This window comes from Lacerta agilis, chromosome 14 (genome assembly GCF_009819535.1).
Source record: "Lacerta agilis isolate rLacAgi1 chromosome 14, rLacAgi1.pri, whole genome shotgun sequence".
In the NCBI taxonomy this organism is placed as follows: domain Eukaryota; kingdom Metazoa; phylum Chordata; class Lepidosauria; order Squamata; family Lacertidae; genus Lacerta; species Lacerta agilis.
This window is the reverse complement of record NC_046325.1, coordinates 35,617,751-35,638,136: the sequence shown is the minus strand read 5'-3', so window position 1 is coordinate 35,638,136 and position 20,386 is coordinate 35,617,751. Positions and strand designations below refer to the sequence as shown.

The 20,386-nt window shown below is 47.1% G+C and overlaps 1 protein-coding gene across 2 annotated transcripts; it reads right to left on the bottom strand.

Moving 5' to 3' along the window:
* Positions 1–47: 47 nt before the first annotated feature.
* On the bottom strand, positions 48–17,464 carry PNKP (polynucleotide kinase 3'-phosphatase). 2 transcript variants are annotated; one of them, XM_033169194.1, is made up of 17 exons: positions 17,406–17,464; positions 16,569–16,708; positions 14,285–14,331; positions 13,681–14,130; positions 12,917–12,996; positions 11,850–11,907; positions 11,610–11,717; positions 10,046–10,117; positions 9,345–9,393; positions 8,588–8,658; positions 6,184–6,276; positions 5,073–5,169; positions 2,721–2,782; positions 2,482–2,591; positions 2,292–2,379; positions 1,221–1,282; positions 48–407 (listed from the first exon to the last, which is right to left on the bottom strand). In XM_033169194.1, coding segments are annotated over exons 1-17 (1,710 nt in total). In that variant the 5' UTR covers positions 17,408–17,464; the 3' UTR covers positions 48–286. The 2 variants fall into 2 exon arrangements, with proteins under 2 accessions (XP_033025085.1, XP_033025087.1); XM_033169196.1 differs by lacking the exon at positions 17,406–17,464 and adding an exon at positions 17,223–17,399.
* Between the last annotated feature and the right edge of the window lie 2,922 nt (positions 17,465–20,386).

The window sequence follows — 20,386 nt, the reverse complement described above, 5'->3', positions numbered from 1 at the left end:
GAGAGGCCTATAGCTCTCACCTGAAAAAGAAGAGGACAACCGTTTGTGTTCCAAAACTTTTATTTCTCATGGTTTCTAAAATGCCTTTTCACAAGGGAAAAGGGAATCCTATTATACAGTCTCCACTCCCATTTTCAAACAGCCTGAGGACGTTCTCCAGCCCAAAGCGAGGTTCCCCTTTGACCAGCAGGGGGAGCCGTCACACTTCATAAGTATACCTTTCTTTGGCAGCAGAGAGGTACATTAAAAAAGGCTCTGGCAGATGGGTGCAAATCGCAGGACATTGTCATCCCTCAGAAAATTGCCGGTAAAGTGACTCTAGTTGAGAATCCGCGAACTGAGGCACAAAGTGAATCTTGAGGATTTCAGAGAAACCCTCGTCCAACGATGGTTCCACAAACTTATTCCTAGCAAAGAGAGAGAGAGAGAGAGCCAGTTTTAAGTGATGTTTCAGAGAGGTAACCTATTCATTCCTCAGCCTATTTTCTGGAACTAAGTTAGTGTTAAGTGCATATATTTTCACTTGGGTGAGAAGTGTCTAATCCCCCACAGTTCATCTCAGAGTTGAAGTTCAAAACAGGCCATTTCCCCTTTGTTTCCACACAAACCACCTTGAGAGCTAGTAGTTTGCTTGTTTTTATCAAGTGAGATCTGGGTGACGGGAATGTGCAATATTTGTGCATAACAAACACAACAAAATATAGTTTGTTCATCGCAAGTGTCCAATTCTGCTTTCTGCATTCTTTAGAGGGTGCCGGCTAGGTGCCAAAGAAATCAGGGTGGCGGTACAGGAACAGCCTTCCCCATCAGTGGCCGGACCTACATTTGGGGCCCCCGGAGCTTTAACTGTTATGGGGGAGGGGGCGGCCTCGCAACCAACAACGAGGTCTGGGCAACCACCACTATCTTCTTCAATGGGGTTGTTCCACAACAGATCACCACACCTTTACAGCATCTGTGCTACTGACTCTCAAAACTTTGGGATTGCTTAAGTATATAGAGTACTGTACAACAAAAAATCAATTTGAGTTGTGCGACTCAGATTGGGTCTACTAGACCCAAAAAAATTAAGCAGCATGGCCCACAGTTGCTTCTGGGGCCACTGTGGGATTAGGGCACCTGAAGCTTAAGATTCATTAGTTTCGTGGTATCTGCACCCTTTTCCCCTCCCCATTTCACCGCACGCTCCCCTCCCTCCTATAAGTAATTCAGAAACTCACTTATAACTGTTCAGGACAATATCATTCACGGGTACATGCCCCTTTTCCGTCATTTCCCGGAACTGAAATGAAAAAGAAAAGAGGTTGCTCTCTAGTCATTCTGGAGGCTGCTGATTTGAACAGGACATGGGGATGTTCCCCTTTGGGGCAAGCTGGCTGGTGTCAGACCATGAAGAAACAAGGAGGATCCACTTCAGAAGTGCTTCCCACAGCACACAGTTAATCTACGCTGGCCCACAGCCTACACAGCTATCAAAGAGGACTGGGTAAGTTCATGAAGGATGTGCTTTGATTATTAGGCACAACAGAAAGACAGAAGAAAACAAAGCAAAACACAGGGAAGGCAGCACTAACTGGAAAGAGACAAAAGGAAACTCCAGGAGCTTGGGGGCACATGTCAAGTAGCAACCTATTTAAAATGTGTCCCACAACACATCAGAGTAAACAGAAATCCAGACTTCACTTTCAGAGTAGTTTGGACTATAAGATACTGCAGGTTAATAATGCTGTACATCACTTCTGAGAGAGGCCAAAAGAGGTACACGTCACAGTCTTAGGTTGTTGAGTTAGAGCAGGGATGAAGTAATTTTTGGCAGTGGACCATATGCCAGTGATGTGCCACAAATGGGTGCTCCCTCCATGTCACATGACATTAGGCTGAGGGTCACAGATGCCTCAACCCTTAACAATTTGGAAATGCAGGGGCTAAAATCCAACCATCTCGCCTAAATCCCAGGGCTCTCATTTATTAAACTATTGATTCTGTCCATCAGGGCACTTCTCCAAAGACAGGTGGCTCGCTTCAGGGCTCCCTAAGAAACCAAGGTCTCCCATGGGTCACCCTGTGGTACAGTTCTCAGAGAAGAAGGCATCAGGGCAGCCTGACAGTTTGGCTAATGATAAGTCTGACTATACGAGAGAGAGAAATCCTTTTGCAGTCTTGATTTATTTCTCCAGAACTGGGGTGAAAGCAGAAGAGTGGGGAACATGAGTTCAAACAGGTGATCTGGTCCCTCCTCTGGAGAAAAAGAGCAGGAAGCTTTTTGATAACTTTCCTAGCAAGCTACTCACTCTGTTGTTATGCTTGGCTTGTTCCAATGAAGCAGTGAAAAGGAAACAGCGGCAGGGAACACCGGCTTCCTTGGCGCACTCAATATACCTGGTGGCGGGAAAGGGCACAATGGTTTTTGGGAGAATTTTGGAAGCCTCCAGCCTGCTGGAGGAGCAACATCACCGCATCTGCTGACCAGAGAAGCCTCACCTGCATCTGGATTCCAAATCCGGATTAGTGTTGTCCACTATTGCGCTCTTCCCTGCCTGCAGTGCTGCTTGGCACGCAGCCACACACTTCTGCCACGAGCCAAGTGTGTCCTGTAAAGAGTGGGAGAGGATGGGTTACAAGAGGAGGGAGGAGGAGGAGGAGAAAGAAGAAGACAACAGGCAGGGCTATCCTTGAATTCAGCAGGGCTTACTCCCATGCAGCCGCCGTCTCCTACTTACCCGGTTGACGTAGGTGTAACCAGCAGAGGCCAAATGTCGCTTCAAAAAAGTTGACTTGCCAGCTGGAGCGAGAGAATAAGACAGTGGTGTTAAAAAAGTGTTAGAATCTGAGATATGAAAGATAGGAGCTAAATGGCACCTTAAGCCTAGGTTGTGGCCACAACAGCGGAATGTCCAGGCACACTTTTTTTGTAACAAGAATACGTAAAGATAAAGGTACCCCTGACCGTTAGGTCCAGTTGCGGACGACTCTGGGGTTGCGGCGCTCATCTCGCTTTACTGGCCAAGGGAGCCGGCATTTGTCCGCAAACAGCTTCCGGGTCATGTGGCCAGCATGACTAAGCTGCTTCTGGTTAACCAGAGCAGCACACGGAAACACCGTTTACCTTCCCGCTGGAGCGGTACCTATTTATCTACTTGCACTTTGATGTGCTTTCAAACTGCTAGGTGGGCAGGAGCAGAGACCGAACAACGGGAGCTCACTCCGTCGCAGGGATTCAAACCGCCGACCTTCTGATCGGCAAGTCCTAGGCTCTGTGGTTTAGACCACAGTGCCACCACCGTCCCTATAACAAGAATACATAGCTGAAAATGAATGAACTGCAACTAAAACATCATGTTCATTTTTCACGTGCTCTAGTCCTTCCCCTGCCCACCCCCCCTAATATTCTTAAGAGGGTCTCTTCTCCAGTCTTCAGAGAGAAGCTGGAAGTAGGGGAGGCAGAAAAAGGTCCTCCTTTCCTTCCAATCTGCAGTTTTAATCTGAAATCTTAGTGCTGCTCAGAAACTGCTCACGCTAATGAAATTCCCTGTTGCAAAGTGTGTTGAGAACAATGGGAGTTTCAAACACTGGTTAAAAGATAAAACAGGGTAGAGCAGCGTTTCCCAGGCATTTTGACCCAACGTCAGTTGTGGCACCGTACACTTTGCTAGAAATATTTGCATCCATCTCAAAGGTCCCTGATGCAGACACAGCTTTCATACTCTGCTCCCTTCATTGTCCTCGCAACATCCCTGACTATCACAAGGCCCTCCTTTTCTTTCTGAACTAGCCGATTTCTCTGCCTTACGACTACTGGAAGTGCCCGCCAGAGAAAAGAGAAACTGCTTCAGCCTTAAGCTACCTTGCTCTTTTCAGAGAAGTGCATACTTGAACGGCTTTAAAATATGAATTTGTGGAAGATAAGGCTACAGAATTTTAGAATTGTATAGTTGGAAGGTAACCCTGAGGGTCATCAACCACTTGCAATTCAAGAATCCTGCTGAAAGCTGTCCTTGGCTAGGCTCGAACCACCAACCTTCTGGTTAGCAGCCAGACGCCAATGGCTACTAACCCAGTGTTCTGCTTCCGTTGTCAGGGGAAGTTTGCTTCTGAATACCAGTAACTAGAAACCACAGAGGGGAGAGTGCTGCTCTTGTGCTCAGGTCCTGTTTGTGGGTTTCCTGCAGGCACCTGGTTGGCCACTGTGAGAGCAGGATGCTGTACTAAATGGGCCACTGGCCCGATCCAATGTCAGAGACCATGCTGCGGAGAGTTGCACTGAGAAGGAAGGTGGGAGCCTCCCCCTCCCCCTGCTCCATATCCTGAATCTTCCCAGGAGCAGGACAGTATAAATTTGGAACAGTGGTTTGCAGAGGGACATAGTTCAGAAGGCAGAAGCTGGGAAATACTGGATAGGGAGCAGCTGGGAGAATAAACACTGGAAGGGAGAGGGTTAACAGATTCACAGTCTCTGGACAGCATTCCTCCACCGCCCTCCCCAAAGTCGAAAAGGGCTCAGAAAGTGGCAGAACAGAAAGCACAGAGGGAACAAGCTCAGATTACGAGATGCAGAAGTGACATAGTTTCATAGAGACCGAAGGGGGTGGGCTCTTTAATTGGGAGCACCGCCATGACTAGGAGATGTGTTCTTTGTTCTCTCGCTGTGATTATTAAAGTTTCTAACTGGTAAGAAGACTCCTTTTCCTTTGTTCTGCTTGTCTGCAGTCATTGGGGGGGGGGGGGAGGAAGCCGATCCCCTGAAGCCTGACATCCAATTGGGCTGTTGGGAAAGGTGCCTTATTTCCCAATTCTACTGCTCTGTAGCAGAAGCCTTTCTAGCGAAAGCACAGCCCCATCATCCTGAGCCTAATTCCCCCAGCCTTTTGACTAACTGAGGGAGGAAAAAGCCTGACAAACAGTTCTGGGTTTACCTAGCAAAAAGCTAAACTCCAGTTGGAAACTGAAGCGCATGGAAACTCCCCAGGGAAGGGCATCATGTTCCCCATGCACACTTTTGAGACTGGAGGAACCTTTCTCACAAAGTTTTGGAAAACGAGGCTTGGATAAGGAAGGTGTGAATGGCCACTCACCAGCAGGGAAGCCAACAGCTACAACCACCTCTGGGGAGGACGAGGTCAGGCAAGCGTCTGGGGGATCATACAGCCGTGCCTTGGGGTCCAGCGTTCGCTGTGTAAGAGGAGACGATAATGGCAAATGTATGAATATAACAGACACAGAGACTCTGACATTGTATGTAATAGTGTTAGGCAAGTCTGTCAGCTGCGCCTATTAAACACTCTGCTTTTGCAGATCTTGCTGGGCCCAATTTCAGTGGGGGAAGAGAAAGGGGGGAATCCACACTCTAAATTGGAATTAAGGTGCTAAAATGATGCAAATGTAAAACTCTGCAAGAATAGCCAGGTGACTACGTGCAGGTTTTCTGAGCAAAAATAAATAAATCACAGTTGCTGACTCAAAAGCTGCTTAACTGACTAGCAGGCAAGCCCACTGCTCAGCCACAGTTTAGTTCTGGTCCTGCCACCCACATGGCTTTCCTTTTTTAAACGGTAGGCAGAGAACATGCTGGCATGCAACACTTTTTTTGCCTTCAGCTTCCCACAAATCTTGGAAGTGGGGAACCACAAGCAGCTACAGGCAAACCTTTCCAGTAACTTTCTTTGGAGGTTTATTAAAGGTGTTCTTTTGTTCAGCAATCATTCTCCCTGCCCCGGCACTTGTCCCCAATAAAGAGGACCTGGGTTCGGCCATATCTTTGAACAAAGATTTCCTACAGCAGGAGCAAGGAACCCGTAGCCCTCCAGATGTTGATGAACTAAATTGCTAGCGTCCCTGACCATTGATCGGCCCTGCTAGATGGGTCTGATGGGAGTTGGAGTCCAATAATATGTGGAGGGCCAGAGGTTTCCCCATCCCAGGGCTAAGAGACTGCTGGCGAGAATCCAACCCCCCCCCCCCCAATTTGACTCTCGCCCTCTGCCATGAGCTCATTAGGTAGTCCTAGGGAAACCCGTTCTTTCTCAGACTCAAAAGCCCCCTCTCACCCTTCAAATATCAACCTGCAAAGATCGTTTTGCCAGATTTTGCAAAATACGGCACGCAAAAAGGCAGCACCCGATTTCTATATGAACGGAAACCAAAAGCGAGCCCGGCTCTAAAAGGAATTAAAGAGAAATCATTCACCGGATCAAAGCTGGGGAGTACGAACGGTGGCTCTTTCCAGCCCAGGAAATACACTTCGGGGGTGCGGAAGGGAAGCCCGGCGTTCAGAGCGAACTGTGAGGACAGGCAGAAGGGAGAGCTGTTAACGTGGGGGAAGGAGCCAGGGAAAAGCGTGAGCAGATGAGGACGGTTTGTACTCTTGGCAGCCGGAATGCACAACACTCCGTGGCCACAACAAAAGTACACAGAGTACGTGCAATTTGCATCTCGGCCTGCTCATCCTGTGTCATTTGCTTCCAGACTTGCCGAAGGGTTTGAAATCCTCTGTCTAGGATCGAGAGAACGAGGAGACCGGTAATAAAATACTCCAGATAGGTACGCCACCAGGAAGGGATAAGGGGCACTGAAGCTCTGCCTTCACTTCCCTTCTTAGTCCCCCGTTTACTTCTAAGATTTCTCTGCCTACATATTTTCAGGTCTGCCCCCCCCCCCAACTCTGCACCGTGAGGGCTAGCAACTCGTTTCAAAAAGAGAAAGAGGAAATTCTCAGGCCCATGAGTTCCATACCATACACAAACACATCTTTTTGTGTTTCTAAAACATCTGGTGCACAACTGGTTAGTGAAGGCAGCAATAGCGCATGTATGGTGGTTGGCTAGTAGGTGGCTGCTAGGTGCTCGATGTGGGCTGCCGATACCAGCCCAGACTTTTGTGTAGAAAGCACATCAGTACAACTTTTTTTCCTTTTTCCAGCTCAAACGCTTCACTGCAAGTGTGAGAATATTCTCTGATAGAAAATTCTCCAGAGAATATTCTCCACAAACTGTAAATTCTAATGAAAGAACCCCTTATTTTCTGGAAGCAATAGCATTTATTTTAAACTTTATATTGATTTTATTAGTGTTGCACTGAAAATACTGTACCATGTAGATATGCTTGTTAGAGAACGTACTCAGGTAATGGACCTGAGTTTTTTTATATATTCCTTTTACTTTAAAAGCTACATTGTATATATACACAACATAATTAGAATTCAAAGTTGATGGGAAATATATGGTTAGTGGCAGGTTTAGTGATTAACGTGAGTCATTCACGCTGAATTTTCAATTTCAAGTTTGGTGCAAAAAATCAAAGAATGTGAATTCACTGCATTGCCCCATTGAATAAAAGTATCTGTACAGTTTTTGGTTGCCGTTTGAACAAGTTTACCCATGAAATAAACATGTATATTAACTAATTATATCATTTTCAAGGCATTAAATTTATATCACTGTCAATGCATTAAAATGAATATTCTCCTATTTTAAATGAAAATTCTCTAATATTCTTATTAATCGAGAATATTCTCCAAAAGATTATTCTTGAGAATTTAACATCACTACCTAAGACCTCCAACTACCTCCCACCTTCGCCAATTTTAAAACTGGAAAAGAACATGCAAACTAGCTGTGTAACTAGGTGGGTGGATATACAACTTGCCTAACACGGAGGATAGAATTGGGGCAAAATCCAAGCTAGAACTGCATTCTGGGTCTACCTTCAGGTTTCCAAATTATCTGTGGGATTTGAGGACATCAAGAAAGGTGGTAGAGGGAGAAAATGATATGAAAGGCATCCCCCCCCCCCCGATTTCAGTGAAGGACTATTAAAACCTGCCACCTTGAACTTTTGAAGGAGAGGTGGGGTAGAAAGGTTTTTAATACAGTGGTATCTCTGGTTGTGAACGGGATCCATTCTGGAGTCCCATTCGCAACCTGAAAGGTCTGCAACCTGAAGCGCCGCGTCTGCGCATGTGCGGGGCACGATCCGGCGCTTCTGCGCATGCGTGTGATGTCATTTTGCACGTCTGCGCATGCGTGAATTGCCGAACCCGGAAGTAACCCGTTCTGGTACTTCTGGGTTTGGCGCATTCCTATCCCGTGATGAACGCAACCTGAAGCAATCGTAACCAGCGGGGAAAAAATAAAGGAGGAATTCCATGAGTGCTAGAAACTTGGCTTTGGGCTGAATGCTGATATCCTAAGGATGATACAAGGCAAGTTCTGTGTATCTAGTAGTTCCCTGGGCACAAAATACAGTCCTGAACAGCATTTCCATGACAGCAATCGCATCTTTCATAAGTAAAAACAAGAGGGCAACGCATACGACCAGGTTGATGGCAATGACTGCTCTGCACTGTTTCATGATTACACACTTGTTTCAATGTTTTATTTCTGTACGCCGCCCTGATATTGCAGAATATAAATGGCAGTACGTAAATTCTTTTTGAAATAAATTTTTAAAAAAACCTGGCGGAAGAGAAGAGGGGAAATAGTGGATGCTAAACCAGGGCAGTTGTTCTTTAATCCAGGGTGGCCAAATTTTCCGTTTCGTGGTTATGGGAAACTGAAGGAGATGACAGGAAAGAGAAGAATTGATCCCATACCAAGCGGTCACTGCATGAGAAATCCTTCTTCTTGTGTCCCGGGGCCCAGTTTGGTGGTCGCCCAGCTGCATCTATTGGGGGGGGGAGGAGGAGCTATGAAAACACATCCAGCAGCACAAGGTGGAAAACTCAACAGATCACTGCTAACGCTCACAACTGGGGCATGTAAATTCGGAGTAGGGGAAGCACAGAAACAACACCTCTGCCTGCAGTGGAGATACACAAGCTTGAAATTGTTCCTTGCTCCCACCAAATGAAGGTACTAAGCCAGTTGCACCCGTCATCTCATTATACAGAGAATGGCATCCCATAGCGCTGGGGTGGGGAGTGTGGCCCTCGGCCTAATTTCATGCGGCCCTCTGCGTGTTCTTGCTCTCCGGGCTGCCTACGAATCACCAGTGTGGCGAAATGGTTAAGGAGCGTTGGACTAGGGCCTGGGAGACCCGGATTCGAATCCCCGCTCCCCCATGGGTGACCTCGGGGCAGCCACCATCTCTTAGCCTAACAACCTACCTCGCAGGGTTGTTTGTTGTGATGGGGAGGAGGGGGGGGACCAGGCACACCACCTTGAGATCCTTGCAAGGTGAAGACGGTATATAAATGTAATAAATAAAACGAGCTCAAGAGGTAGAGAAAGGGTGGGCTTGTGCAGAGAGTAAGAAAAGGAACTGTGCAACACTGCAGCCTCTGTGCTCTATTTCCCTGTGGGTGCCACTAGCTCTTAGGATTCCCAGTTCAGCCTGAGTGTTTGACTCACCTCCAACGTAGACGCTTTCCTGCAAAGATACTTCTAGGCCACCGTTTGCCTTGGAAGAGAGTATGGGAATGAAGGGTGGGAAGTCAAGACATGTGGTTATATAGAGGTCTCTCTCTCTTTCTCTCTCTTTTTCTCTCTTTCTCTCTCCTTCCCACACCTCTGCACCCTTGTACCTTCTTACTTTCCTTTCAAATTTGTATGCTACCTTTCTACATACACAAGGCGGACGACAAAATCAACAACACAGACGACCCACTACCCACCCCCGTAACAATCTGAACCAGCCACACTGGGGAAAAATGCAACCTAACCGATTAAAGTAACCTTCAGCAACCTACAGTGGTACCTTGGTTGTCGAACTTAATCCGTTCTGGGAGACCGTTTGCAAACCAAGGACCGGCTTCCGATTGGCTGCAGGAGCTTCCTGCGCTCAATCGGAAGCCGCGGAAGCCCCGTCGGGTGTTCGGCTTCCAAAAAACATTCGCAAACCGGAATGCTCACTTCTGGGTTTGCGGCATTTGGGAGCCGATTTGTTCAGGAGCCAAGCCGTTCGACAACCAATGTATTTGAAATATGAGGCACGGTGGAACCAAAATAAGTGGATGGCGGAAAATTCGCTCCCAACCAATTACAATGCAAAATGACTAGAGTACGGAAAATGAAACTAACAGCGAAGTCACAATACATAAGTCTCAAGTCACCTTCTTGCACAGGTGCTCCCACATGCCGAGGACAGGTTTGCGGTAAACGCCAGAACCAGTCGCCACGAAGACCTGGGAGGGAAAGGATGTTAGCAGGGTGACATTGTCCCATCCTTGTCCAGATGAAAAACATCCTGCCATTTTAATTTTATACTGTTTTCAACCTCTCCTTCCCTTCCTTGGCCAAACATCTCTGGGCCAAAGTCTGGGGTGTCTCTACTGACACCCGGCAACTTTGGCTGAGCCCCATCCTGTGCCCAATGGGTGACGAGGAGAGATATATAAAAGTTGCTGGGAAATGGGAACAGATCACCATTTCGATTTCTGCATCGCCTTGATCTTTGCACGTGGCTGCAAATCCCTGGAAACTACAGCAGAACAGCAACTGAGGGACTTAGGTTTGGGAATGAGATCTCCCCCCCCCCATTGCAAATTTGTGGGGGCTGGGATGGGGAGAGAAGAGAAAGAGAGATTAGGGAGGAGAGAGAGTGAGAGAGAGAGAAAGAAAGAAAGAGAGAGTGCTGGGGGAGAGGAGGTGTAAATGGATAGCTCAGCTGGTAGAGCATGAGACTCCTAATCTCAGGGTCGTGGGTTCAAGCCCCATGCTGGGCCAAAGATTCCTGCATCGCAGGGAGTTGGACCAGATGACCCTCATGGTCTCCTCCAACTCTACGATTCTATGGCTGTCTGTGAATGTCGGGGAGAGCATGTGGATGCATGTATGCGTGTGGATTATCTGTTTATGTCACTTCGTCCCTGTCCACTGCTAGGACGTGGCCCCTGGGCAGTTACCCACAAGGCCCTTGGAGCCCCCAAAGCCCATCACCTGTTTTTAACTCTTTCGGCTTTATTTCCTCTTTCTCTCTCTCTTTTAAAAAAGTTTTTATTTATAATTTTCAAGTTCATACGTTTCATTAGTTTTACAAACAATTTAACATTTCAAAATTTGACTTCCTTCCACCCCCCCTTTCTGCGGTTCCTAAAAAATTTTTAAAATATTTTCTGCATATCCAAATTCATTTAATTTGCTCAATTAATTATCTACTTTAAATATATGCTCTTATGAAACTGCAGGTTATTACAATAATCCTGCTAATGTTTCTATCTGTTTGCAATTTATCTGTAAACCATTTCCATTCTTCCTCTTCCAGTGTGGTGTAGTGGTTAAGAGTGGTAGACTCGTAATCTGGGGAACCGGGTTCTCTTCCCCGCTCCTCCACATGCAGCTGCTGGGTGACCTTGGGCTAGTCCCACTTCTTTGAAGTCTCTCAGCCCCACTCACCTCACAGAGTGTTTGTTGTGGGGGAGGAAGGGAAAGGAGAATGTTAGCTGCTTTGAGACTCCTTCGGGTAGTGAAAAGCGGTATATCAAATCCAAACTCTTCTTCTTCTTCTTCTCTTCCTCTCTCACACACATACACAAACCCACCCTTTTCTATTCCGCAGGCGGCACTTATACCATAAAACGTTTGCTTCCAAAGCCCACCCCACTCCCCCTGCTCAATGTATAGCTTCTCTTTGCAAAGCATTCTGGGAGATACACAGTCCTCCCTGCTCCAACTCACCTGCAGGGGGATGCCAAGCCGCTCCACCACTGCTTCCACCTTGGCTTTGAAAACTTCGGGCCTGAGGCGCCCACGGCTGATGCCCATCTGGTTGGTAAAGATCACAACCTGCCCGGTTAGAGGGGTGAGGAAGAGAGGGCAGAGATGCAGGAGAGAAGAACACAGAGGTGAGGTGGGGTGAGGAGAGGAGAGGAGAGGAGAAGCTAGAGCGAGTAACGTGGTTTGGGGAAGGTGCATTACCTTGTACCCCTCGCTCTGAAGCTGCTTCAGCTTGCGGGGAACCTCAGGGTACAGGATTCTGCAAAACAGAAAGGGGTGACGGGCAATGATTGAGTGCTGCTTTCCCTAACCCAGGCAGGCTGTGATGCCCCAGGGGTTGCTGGATACCAACTCCCATCAGCCTCAGCCAACCTGGCCATTCAGGGATGATGGGAGTTGTAGTCCAACTTCATCTAGAGCAGGGCTTCCCAAACTTGGGTCTCCAGCTGTTTTTGGATTACAGTTGACCATCATCCCTTACCACTTGTCCTGCTAGCTAGGGATGATGGGAGTTGTAGTCCAAAAAAAGCAGCTGGAGGCCCACGTTTGATCCCAGTGCCGATGGCACGTTGCGATAGATGACATTAGGGTGAGAGTGCAAAGCACAACGCAGAAACACCAGCACAAGCCCCTGTTTTAGTGCCTTCGCCCTACAAAAGAAGCCTGATGTCACTCTTTTAGAATCACAGGATTGTAGAGTTAGAAGGGACCCCCCAAGGACCATCCAGTCCAACCCCCTGCAATGCAGGAATCACAACCACAACCAGGGAGTTCTTCTCACTTTCCCCATATGAGTAGGAATATTCTTCCTTCTATTTATTACATTCCTTAGCTTGCCCTTCCTCCAAGGAGATTAAGGCAGTGTCCTCAGCTTCTTTTCATAAACCACTTTGAGGTTTTATTACAATAAAGTGGTATATACATGTTGTGAAATGGAATAAAAGAAGGAAATGAACACAGGTCTCCCTTGTCCGAGCCTGGTGCTCTAACCACTAGGTCACAGTCTCACTTTTATTACCCCCCCCCACTATCTTTCCTCCAAGCAGTCCATGGTGGCATATGTGGTGACTCTCCCCCCCTCCCATGCCTGTCCCACACATTAACTGTTGGGAGGTGCACTGGGCTGACAGAATGAGCTTCATGGTTGTGGGGGATTTGAACTCGGGCCTCTCTGCACCTAGATCAACAAAGGTTTTGCCATGGACCATGCTAGCCGCCCATAATCCACTCCCCTCCCCTGCCTCCCTGGTATTCCGCCCCACACTCACCTCCAGTCATCAGGGCTCGTAGGAAACACCTTCCCAGACTGTGTGGTGATTATGGTCCCGTCCAGATCGAAACCTGCAACCTAGGCAAAGAGGCAGCAAGAGGGTCAAGCCTCAACTTCCATCTATCCCGCAAAGCAACACTGCTTCCCCACTTCCTGGTTTAGAGTACCCCTACCAAGATCTCTAAGGTGAGCCTGCACAGGACACAGGACAACACGTTTTAAAAGGCTGCAGAATATTATTTAGCCAAAGGCCTGGTTGAAGAGTATATTGCCCAACCTGCCCAGATGATGTCCTGTAGATGTTTTACTTAAGACATTTGCATCACGTCTTTCTAAAAATAAAAAAAAAGTACCCGAAGAATCTTGTGGCAAAAATAAGCTACAAAATACAACAAACAGACCTCAACGTTAACAATTAGAGAGTTAATTTGACAGAGAGTTGAGTTTTATTCAGCGCTGGTTATTTGCCCCGTGTTACAATTTTACCATTTTATGATGTTTTAGTTATTTCAAGCTGACTTTCTGCTTACGGTTCCAGACAAGTGATGCAAAAAAATTGCCCTTCTTACATTAAAAAAGGGGACAGGGTGGGGGCGCAAGATGGAACCAGAACGTTTCCCCAAAGCAGCCTCCTGCCACCTGTGTTCTCCTGGTGTTTTGGACTACAATTCCCATCAGCCTCAGCTAAGACATGGCCCTAAACAACTCTAACACAGCCCACAAGAAGCAATGCCAGCTCCCGCTGAGAGCTGAAGTCCTTACTTTGGCACTGGGCACCACCCCTTTCTTTGTGAAGACCAGGAGCTTGCCATGGTCCTCCCAGGAGTCCTGAGGCTGGGGGGCCAGCTGTGAGAGGTGCAGCTGCCGGGGAGACCGGACCTGCGCCCGCTCCGCTTGTGCAGCTGTCTCCTGCAGCTGCCTCAATTTCTCGACCACCGAGGGGTCGACGTCGTCGTCTTCCTCGTCCTCAGAAGGAGAGGAGGTCTTGGGCCGCTTGGCTGGCTTTGCCTTGCCGTCCTCCTCTTTTTTCAGGGGGCGCCGGGGACTGAAGAACTCCACCAGGGTTTTCTTTGGGGAGCAGGAAACTTCCTCGAAGCGGATGCGATAGGGATACAGCCCGTTCACCAAGCACAGAGTCTCTCCCTCTTGGAGCGTGGTGCTGTCCCCACAACGCAGGTGTATCTCCTCCACCGATGTGGGGTTCACCCCTCGCTGCCAACACACCAATACATTAGGGGGCCCACCTGCATCCAGACACCCAGAAGCAGCTGCTTCACCCTCCTAGGGAAACAAGGCTCCCATACGAAGCAGAGCCGCACACACAAAAGGCTCGGAACTGGGACAATCTGAACTCTCCCCGTCTTACCTGCGTGACTCGGACGGATCTATAGGCATAACTGGCCAGCAACTCCACTGCGAGGAAACAGGAAGAGAAAACAGGGCTGGTTAAACCCGCAAGGCATGTCCAGAAAACCCAGATTTCACACATGGAATCAATCAGGCTGGGTACATTAATTCATAACACTAAATCAGAACTGGAAGTGGTGCTGCTGGTCTTATTTCTCTTTTTCCTTTAAAGGAATTATGGGTGGGTGGGGAGGGAGAGGAAGAAAGGCAAAAGGAGGAAAGAGAAAATGGAGGAAGTAATTTTAAAAAAAAAGCAGTATCAAGAAACCAGAGGGAAATGAAAATGGGTAGAAAGGAGAAATAATTCGAGATTATTGTATTCTATCTCACTGCTGAATCCTATCTTCACTCTTTTATATCATAACCATAATACGATAATCTCTAATTATTCAACAGAAATAAGTACCACGGAATTTTTTTAAAAAAAACAACACCACGGATAATGGGATGGGGAGTCGACAAAAGAAAAAAATATATTATGCACTGGGATTTTATGTGAAATTTGTGGAAATTTAATAAAACATGTTATCTACAAAATGGAAAATGGGTAGAAAAATGGGTAGAAAGCAGTGGAAAGGAAAAGTAAAGAAAGATGAAAGCCTCCCACTGGCAAAGCAGGCGAAGGGAAGGCATGCAGAGTTCCACTGGCAAAGGTACTGCCTGCTCTCCATCCCATCGTAGCGATCATTCCATTTCCTACAATGTGTGTTGTCAGGGTGGAGCAGCTAAGAATTTGGATCACCAGCTCAGAAGCAATAAGGTGGTGAAGTGTGTGTGTGTGTGTGTGTGCGTGTTGACAGGATTGTGGTTGGGAAAGTGCTATTGCTGCTTCTCCCGCTTCTGCCTCGCTTTGCCCAATGACAGGGCCGGCCCCAGTGGCTGGAAAGGCATGCACAAGCATCAGGGAAGGTAGCATTTCTAGAAGCTGGTATTGAAAGGGCAGGTATTGATCTCACTTGCATCCCGTTTTTCCTTCAAGGGGGCTCAAAGTAGAATATGTGGATTTCACATCTCCACCACCTCCATTTTAATCTCACAACCACCCTGCAGGGCAAGTTCTAGGCGGGTAAGTTAATGACTGGCCCAGCAGGGATTTGAGCCCAAGTCTCCTTGACCTGTCCAGCATGGCGGACATTTACACCGCACTGGCTCTCTGTAGTTCCTGATGCATGGGAACTTTTGCAACTACCTTCTCCCCCCGGGAAGTTCTCAGATTTGTCATCCGTATCTGCACTTAGTTCTGTTTTCGTTCTGTGGCTCCCGCAGAGCAGCAGACATTAAACTCGTGGGGTGCAGTTAGGCAGAACAAAAAGAAAAAAACCACATAACTTCACTTGGAGGAGTTCCAGGAAAGTAGAGCATTACTAATAAAGGAGTGTAGGCCAGGCCCATCCAATTCCCAAGAGACTGCGATCTACTCCCAGTGTAAAAAAACTGGCAGTGATCTACCAATTGTCACTGAGGATTGACCAGAATTGTTGAGCTTTCTTTGGGGAGACTAGAGTTCTTGAGCTTTTGTGGGGGAGATGAGAGTTGTTGAGTTTTTGTTTTTTTTAAGGGAGAATGAAATACTTCACTCATCTCACACTCCACCCATAACAAACGCACGCACCACTAAAGTCAATCACCGTATTGCACACCGTAATGATAAAACACTGAACTCCGCCCACTTGGCGCAACAGAGGGACAGAGTGAGGGGGGCGGGGGCGGAAACATTCATTCTGAAGTTTTTCTAAGCTCGCGATCGATAAGGATCCGACGATCGACCAGGATCACCAGGGGATCCACCTGTCTATCGTGGTCGACCAGTTGAACATGTCTGGTGTAGGCTATAGGGTCACTTGAGTTAGTCATATACCAGAAGCCTAAATATTTTTACTCTTCAGGCCACACATCTCACCAGGCCTACTGCTGTTTGCCTGGCTGGAATGTATCCTTCAACTCTCGACAAGACCTCTTGCTTGCCTGCATTGAGGAGTGTGAGCCTGCATGGAAACCAGCCTATTATACCTATATTATATTTGTTGCTGCATCTGCTTTTGCATCTGGCCCTGCCCACTGCTGACATGCGGAACGTGGAAGGTTGTGACCCCAAGAGTGACCCAATCAAAGGGATGAACAGGAAGGAGAAATCTGTCAAATGCTGTACAAAGAATCCCAGAAAGCTCAACATTAGCACAATGATTGGAGGGGATTGTATTAGCAGGAAAACAAAAATTCCTAACGAAAGAAAAATTACTCACCTTGTGTCCGGGAGCATTTTTTATCAGTGACGAGTGTCTCAGGTCCCCTGCCCAGAACCACAGTCACACCATCAGGCAGAAGAACTGGATCATGTCGCTTGTCTTGGCTGACGAGGAGGCACCGCATGGCACTGGGCAGCCTGCGGATGAAAAAAAATGGTTTGGGGTTTGTTTGGTTAAAAAAAAAAACTTTGATGATTCTCACAAATCTTCCCAATTCTCAATGGTTTATCCATAATTGGGGGAGGTGGGGCTAGAATTTTCCTATTTTCCAAGAGACAGTAGATACCACCAGAAACGTGTTCTACTGAGAAAACTTGGCTCCTGAACTCTAGACAGGAGGGCTGTGTTAGAAATCATGTATTGTTCTGAGAAGGTGAGAGAGATTGGTGAAATGAAAACAAGGGTTGGCATGTGAGAACTACCCTAAAAGTGCCAATAAGGAGAGGAAATCAAATATCTGAATCCCAGAGTTATCATGAGCGAACCTATATTTAACTTTGGGTAGTGGCAAGAGTTTAGAGGAGAGGAACATAAACCACACCCTCTCTACTGGGTTGTCTGTCTGTATGGGATGTTTGCTGAGGAAGGAGACCACTTCTCACAAGGAGCAAAAATTGCGCCCCACTGAAATGCACCTGAAACAGCAGGTACCTCAAAATGCCTGGTCTCTTTTAACAAATATAAGCTGGCACAAAAAAAGAAAGGAAGGAGAATTTAGGTTTGTATTTCTCAGGGGGTCCTCCTGTCCAGACAGAGGAGCTGGCCCTCCTGCACTGAAAGAGGAAGACCACCCCACTGTTGTTGCTACGCCCTGCAGAAGAAACGAGGACCCACATTCAGCAAGTTCGTCCCTAAGCAGGAAGTCTGAAGGAGGGCTATGACGCCTTTTCCGGTCGTATAACCGGAAGTGTATCCAAGCCCGGCCAGCTGAAGTCGAGGCAGAACGTTGCCCTGATCCGCAAAGCACGCGCTACGGGGAATAGAGACAGGAAAGGGAAGAGTCACACGAAGCGTAAACTTTCGGGTTTCGTTTTGAGTTTTGGGTTTTTGGTTTTTTTTAAAAGCCACCATTGGTCGGGATTCTCTCTTGGGCGCAAAGCGGCGCCGCTCTATCGTCTGTCATCTCTAAGGGTGGAATTGGAAATGAGAATGATATTCACTGCTAGAACGGCGGTGCATGGCTCCATGAGGCTGCTATCTTTCCTTGGTACCGTTGTGGTGGGCTGGTTTCCTTTTTTTTCGTCAAGAATTACCCACCCCTCCAAAAGCACAACTTAAGTTAGCCAGCAGCAAAGGTCAGTTTAGCGAGGCAACGGGGAAATATTCCAAACCAATCCGACAGCTCTCTGGCGGTGCGCATTACTCTACACTTTTTCTATCTCTATGATTTTGGAACGCGAGATGATGCTTCCAAGCGAGCGCTCTGCCGAAAGAAGTCCGACGCTGAGCGCTGATCATTGCGAATGCGTTCCGAGGACGAGTCTAGGGCAGCCTCTCTCCTCTCTTCTCCCCAGCGGGCGCCCAGTTGGAATCTGCTCCGGTGGAAGTGGCTGTGTGGCAAAATAGCATCCGTTGGTTGTTACTGTTATTATGCTTATTTAGTCCAGTTTGCTGTGCCTTGCTTCCTATACACTCCTCAGAAAGACCAATGGAAGTGTCAGAATGCAAAAGCAGCCTCTTAATAGGATCCCTAATGTTATGAGACCAAGAAAGCACCCCCTGGGAAACAAGAAAAGGAGTTATTCTGTATGGAGCCAACAAAAATGCTGCAAAAGCACAGGGCAAAGCAGGACCACGCCTCCCCCCCCCCTTTTTTTTGCTACCCAAGGCAAAAAGGTGCCCTCCCTCAGTGTCACATGCAGAAGCCAGCTGGACTATCTGCAGTTGACATTCACACTTCCCAGCAGGACAGCCAACTCCATCAAGCCATGTAACCCACACAGCTCCATCCTCACAAGGCCTTGATGTCATGCAAACTCGCTGCTCTGCCTGGCACCTACTCGGCTCACGGAAATGCTGTAATAATGCGGCAGCGGCTGGCAAGTGCCCCCATGAGCACTGCAACATGTGTGTTTGTGTGCAAGATGGCTGCTGGAGTATGTGGCCTGGGCTGACTGGTCTGACCCTGATGGCACTGCTGCCGGTGGTGTGTTGGGAGAATATTATTATTATTATTATTATTATTATTATTATTATTATTATACCCTGCCTAGCTGGCTGGCTTTCCCCAGCCACTCTGGGTGGCTTCCAACATAATATTAAAAACATGATAAAACATCAAACATTGAAAACTTCCCTAAAAAGGGCTGCCTTCAGATGTCTTCTAAAAGTCATAGTTGTTTATTTCCTTGACATCTGATGGGAGGGCGTTCCACAGGGCGGGTGCCACTACCGAGAAGGCCCTCTGCCTGGTTCCCTGTAAACAGCCAGAAGGCCCTCAGTGTCTGGGTTGAACGATGGGGGTGGAGATGCTCTTTAAGGTATACTGGGCCGGGGCCGTTTAGGGCTTTAAAGGTCAGCACCAGCACTTTGAATTGTGCCCAGAAACGTATACTGGGAGCCAATGCAACTAGGCAAGATAGCACAGCAACAACTAGCCATCATCACCCTGGTATGAGCGCAGGAGAATGTAAGTCAGCAAGGGGCTTCGGGGGCACAGTTTTGGGGGCTGCTGCTTCATTCTGCCTAACGGCGGGGCCAGCCATAGGGTAAATTTCCCTTTCAGGTTCATGGACCCTCCAAAAGTCATTTCCAAAGTATATTTCAACATAATTTCCCCAGTGTAATATTACCAGCATGACATGGTTTGGGGGAGAGGGAGGGGAGTCTTATGCTTAAAATGTACAGCGGTGTACACAGTCTCCAATGTGCTAGTACTGTATTGTAATACCTCAGGATTTAATTCCCTCTCCAGCATTTCTGGAAGTGAAATCTTCTTGAGTGGGTGAGTGAATCTTGTTTCTAGGGCACACAGTGTAAACATGCACCCAACATGAAGTGCATATGGCGCCTAAGGCTGCCTACAGTAGATCAGACTTATTTTTCTTTAACAAAAGAAAAACGACAGATTAATAGAGCATATGACAGGGTGCAAAGAGACACCAGCAGTCTCTTAACAGCAGAGGAGGGTGCGGTTCACAAACTGAGAATTCTGACGGTAGAAGCAGACTTTATTTCTCTCTTTTCACTGATTTTGCCCCATGTTCGAAAAGCTAAAGCCCTTTCTTTTTAGACTTCGGGGAAGTTTACCATGATGATTTTCAAGAACTCTAGTTCTAACATAGGCTTCTAGAACATGTTTTATTAACACTATTATTATTATTTTATCAAATGCATTTTAATCTATTACAAAATATCAAAATCTATGAAAGAGCACAGCAGTTTCCTTCTGTTATTTGCTGCAGTCCTGAGAACGATCAAACACCACTGCATAATACTTCTCTAGCAGCACTAGACAAAGTAGTAATTCTTGGACAATGAAAGCTGCATTTTTGATGGGGTTTGGGAGGAAATCTGGCTCTTGTTTAGGGTGTTTTAATGTGTAAATATCCTTCCTCCATTAACAGTTTTCGTTCAGGGAGGAAGGCCATTCACAAATCAAAACATACAAGAAAACATTCTTTTCTTTTAATCTGAAGGACACATTGCCATAATCATTCTTTCTGAAAGGGAGCTTGTCTTCCAGAAGCATAATGCAAGTATTTTATTTTATTTTTTTAATAATGAAAACAACAACCCAATTGTCCTACCCACCCTTGTTAATTACACACAAGGATAAAGAGCATGTCATTTAAAAAAAATCTAACAAAAGGAGT

Coding starts and splice junctions, on each gene's coding strand:
- PNKP (XM_033169194.1), bottom strand. Junction 9,394..10,045: donor GGGAGCACCTGTGCAAGAAG/GTGACTTGAGAC, acceptor CTCTCTTCCAAG/GCAAACGGTGGCCTAGAAGT. Junction 5,170..6,183: donor TACTCCCCAGCTTTGATCCG/GTGAATGATTTC, acceptor CCTCTTACACAG/CGAACGCTGGACCCCAAGGC.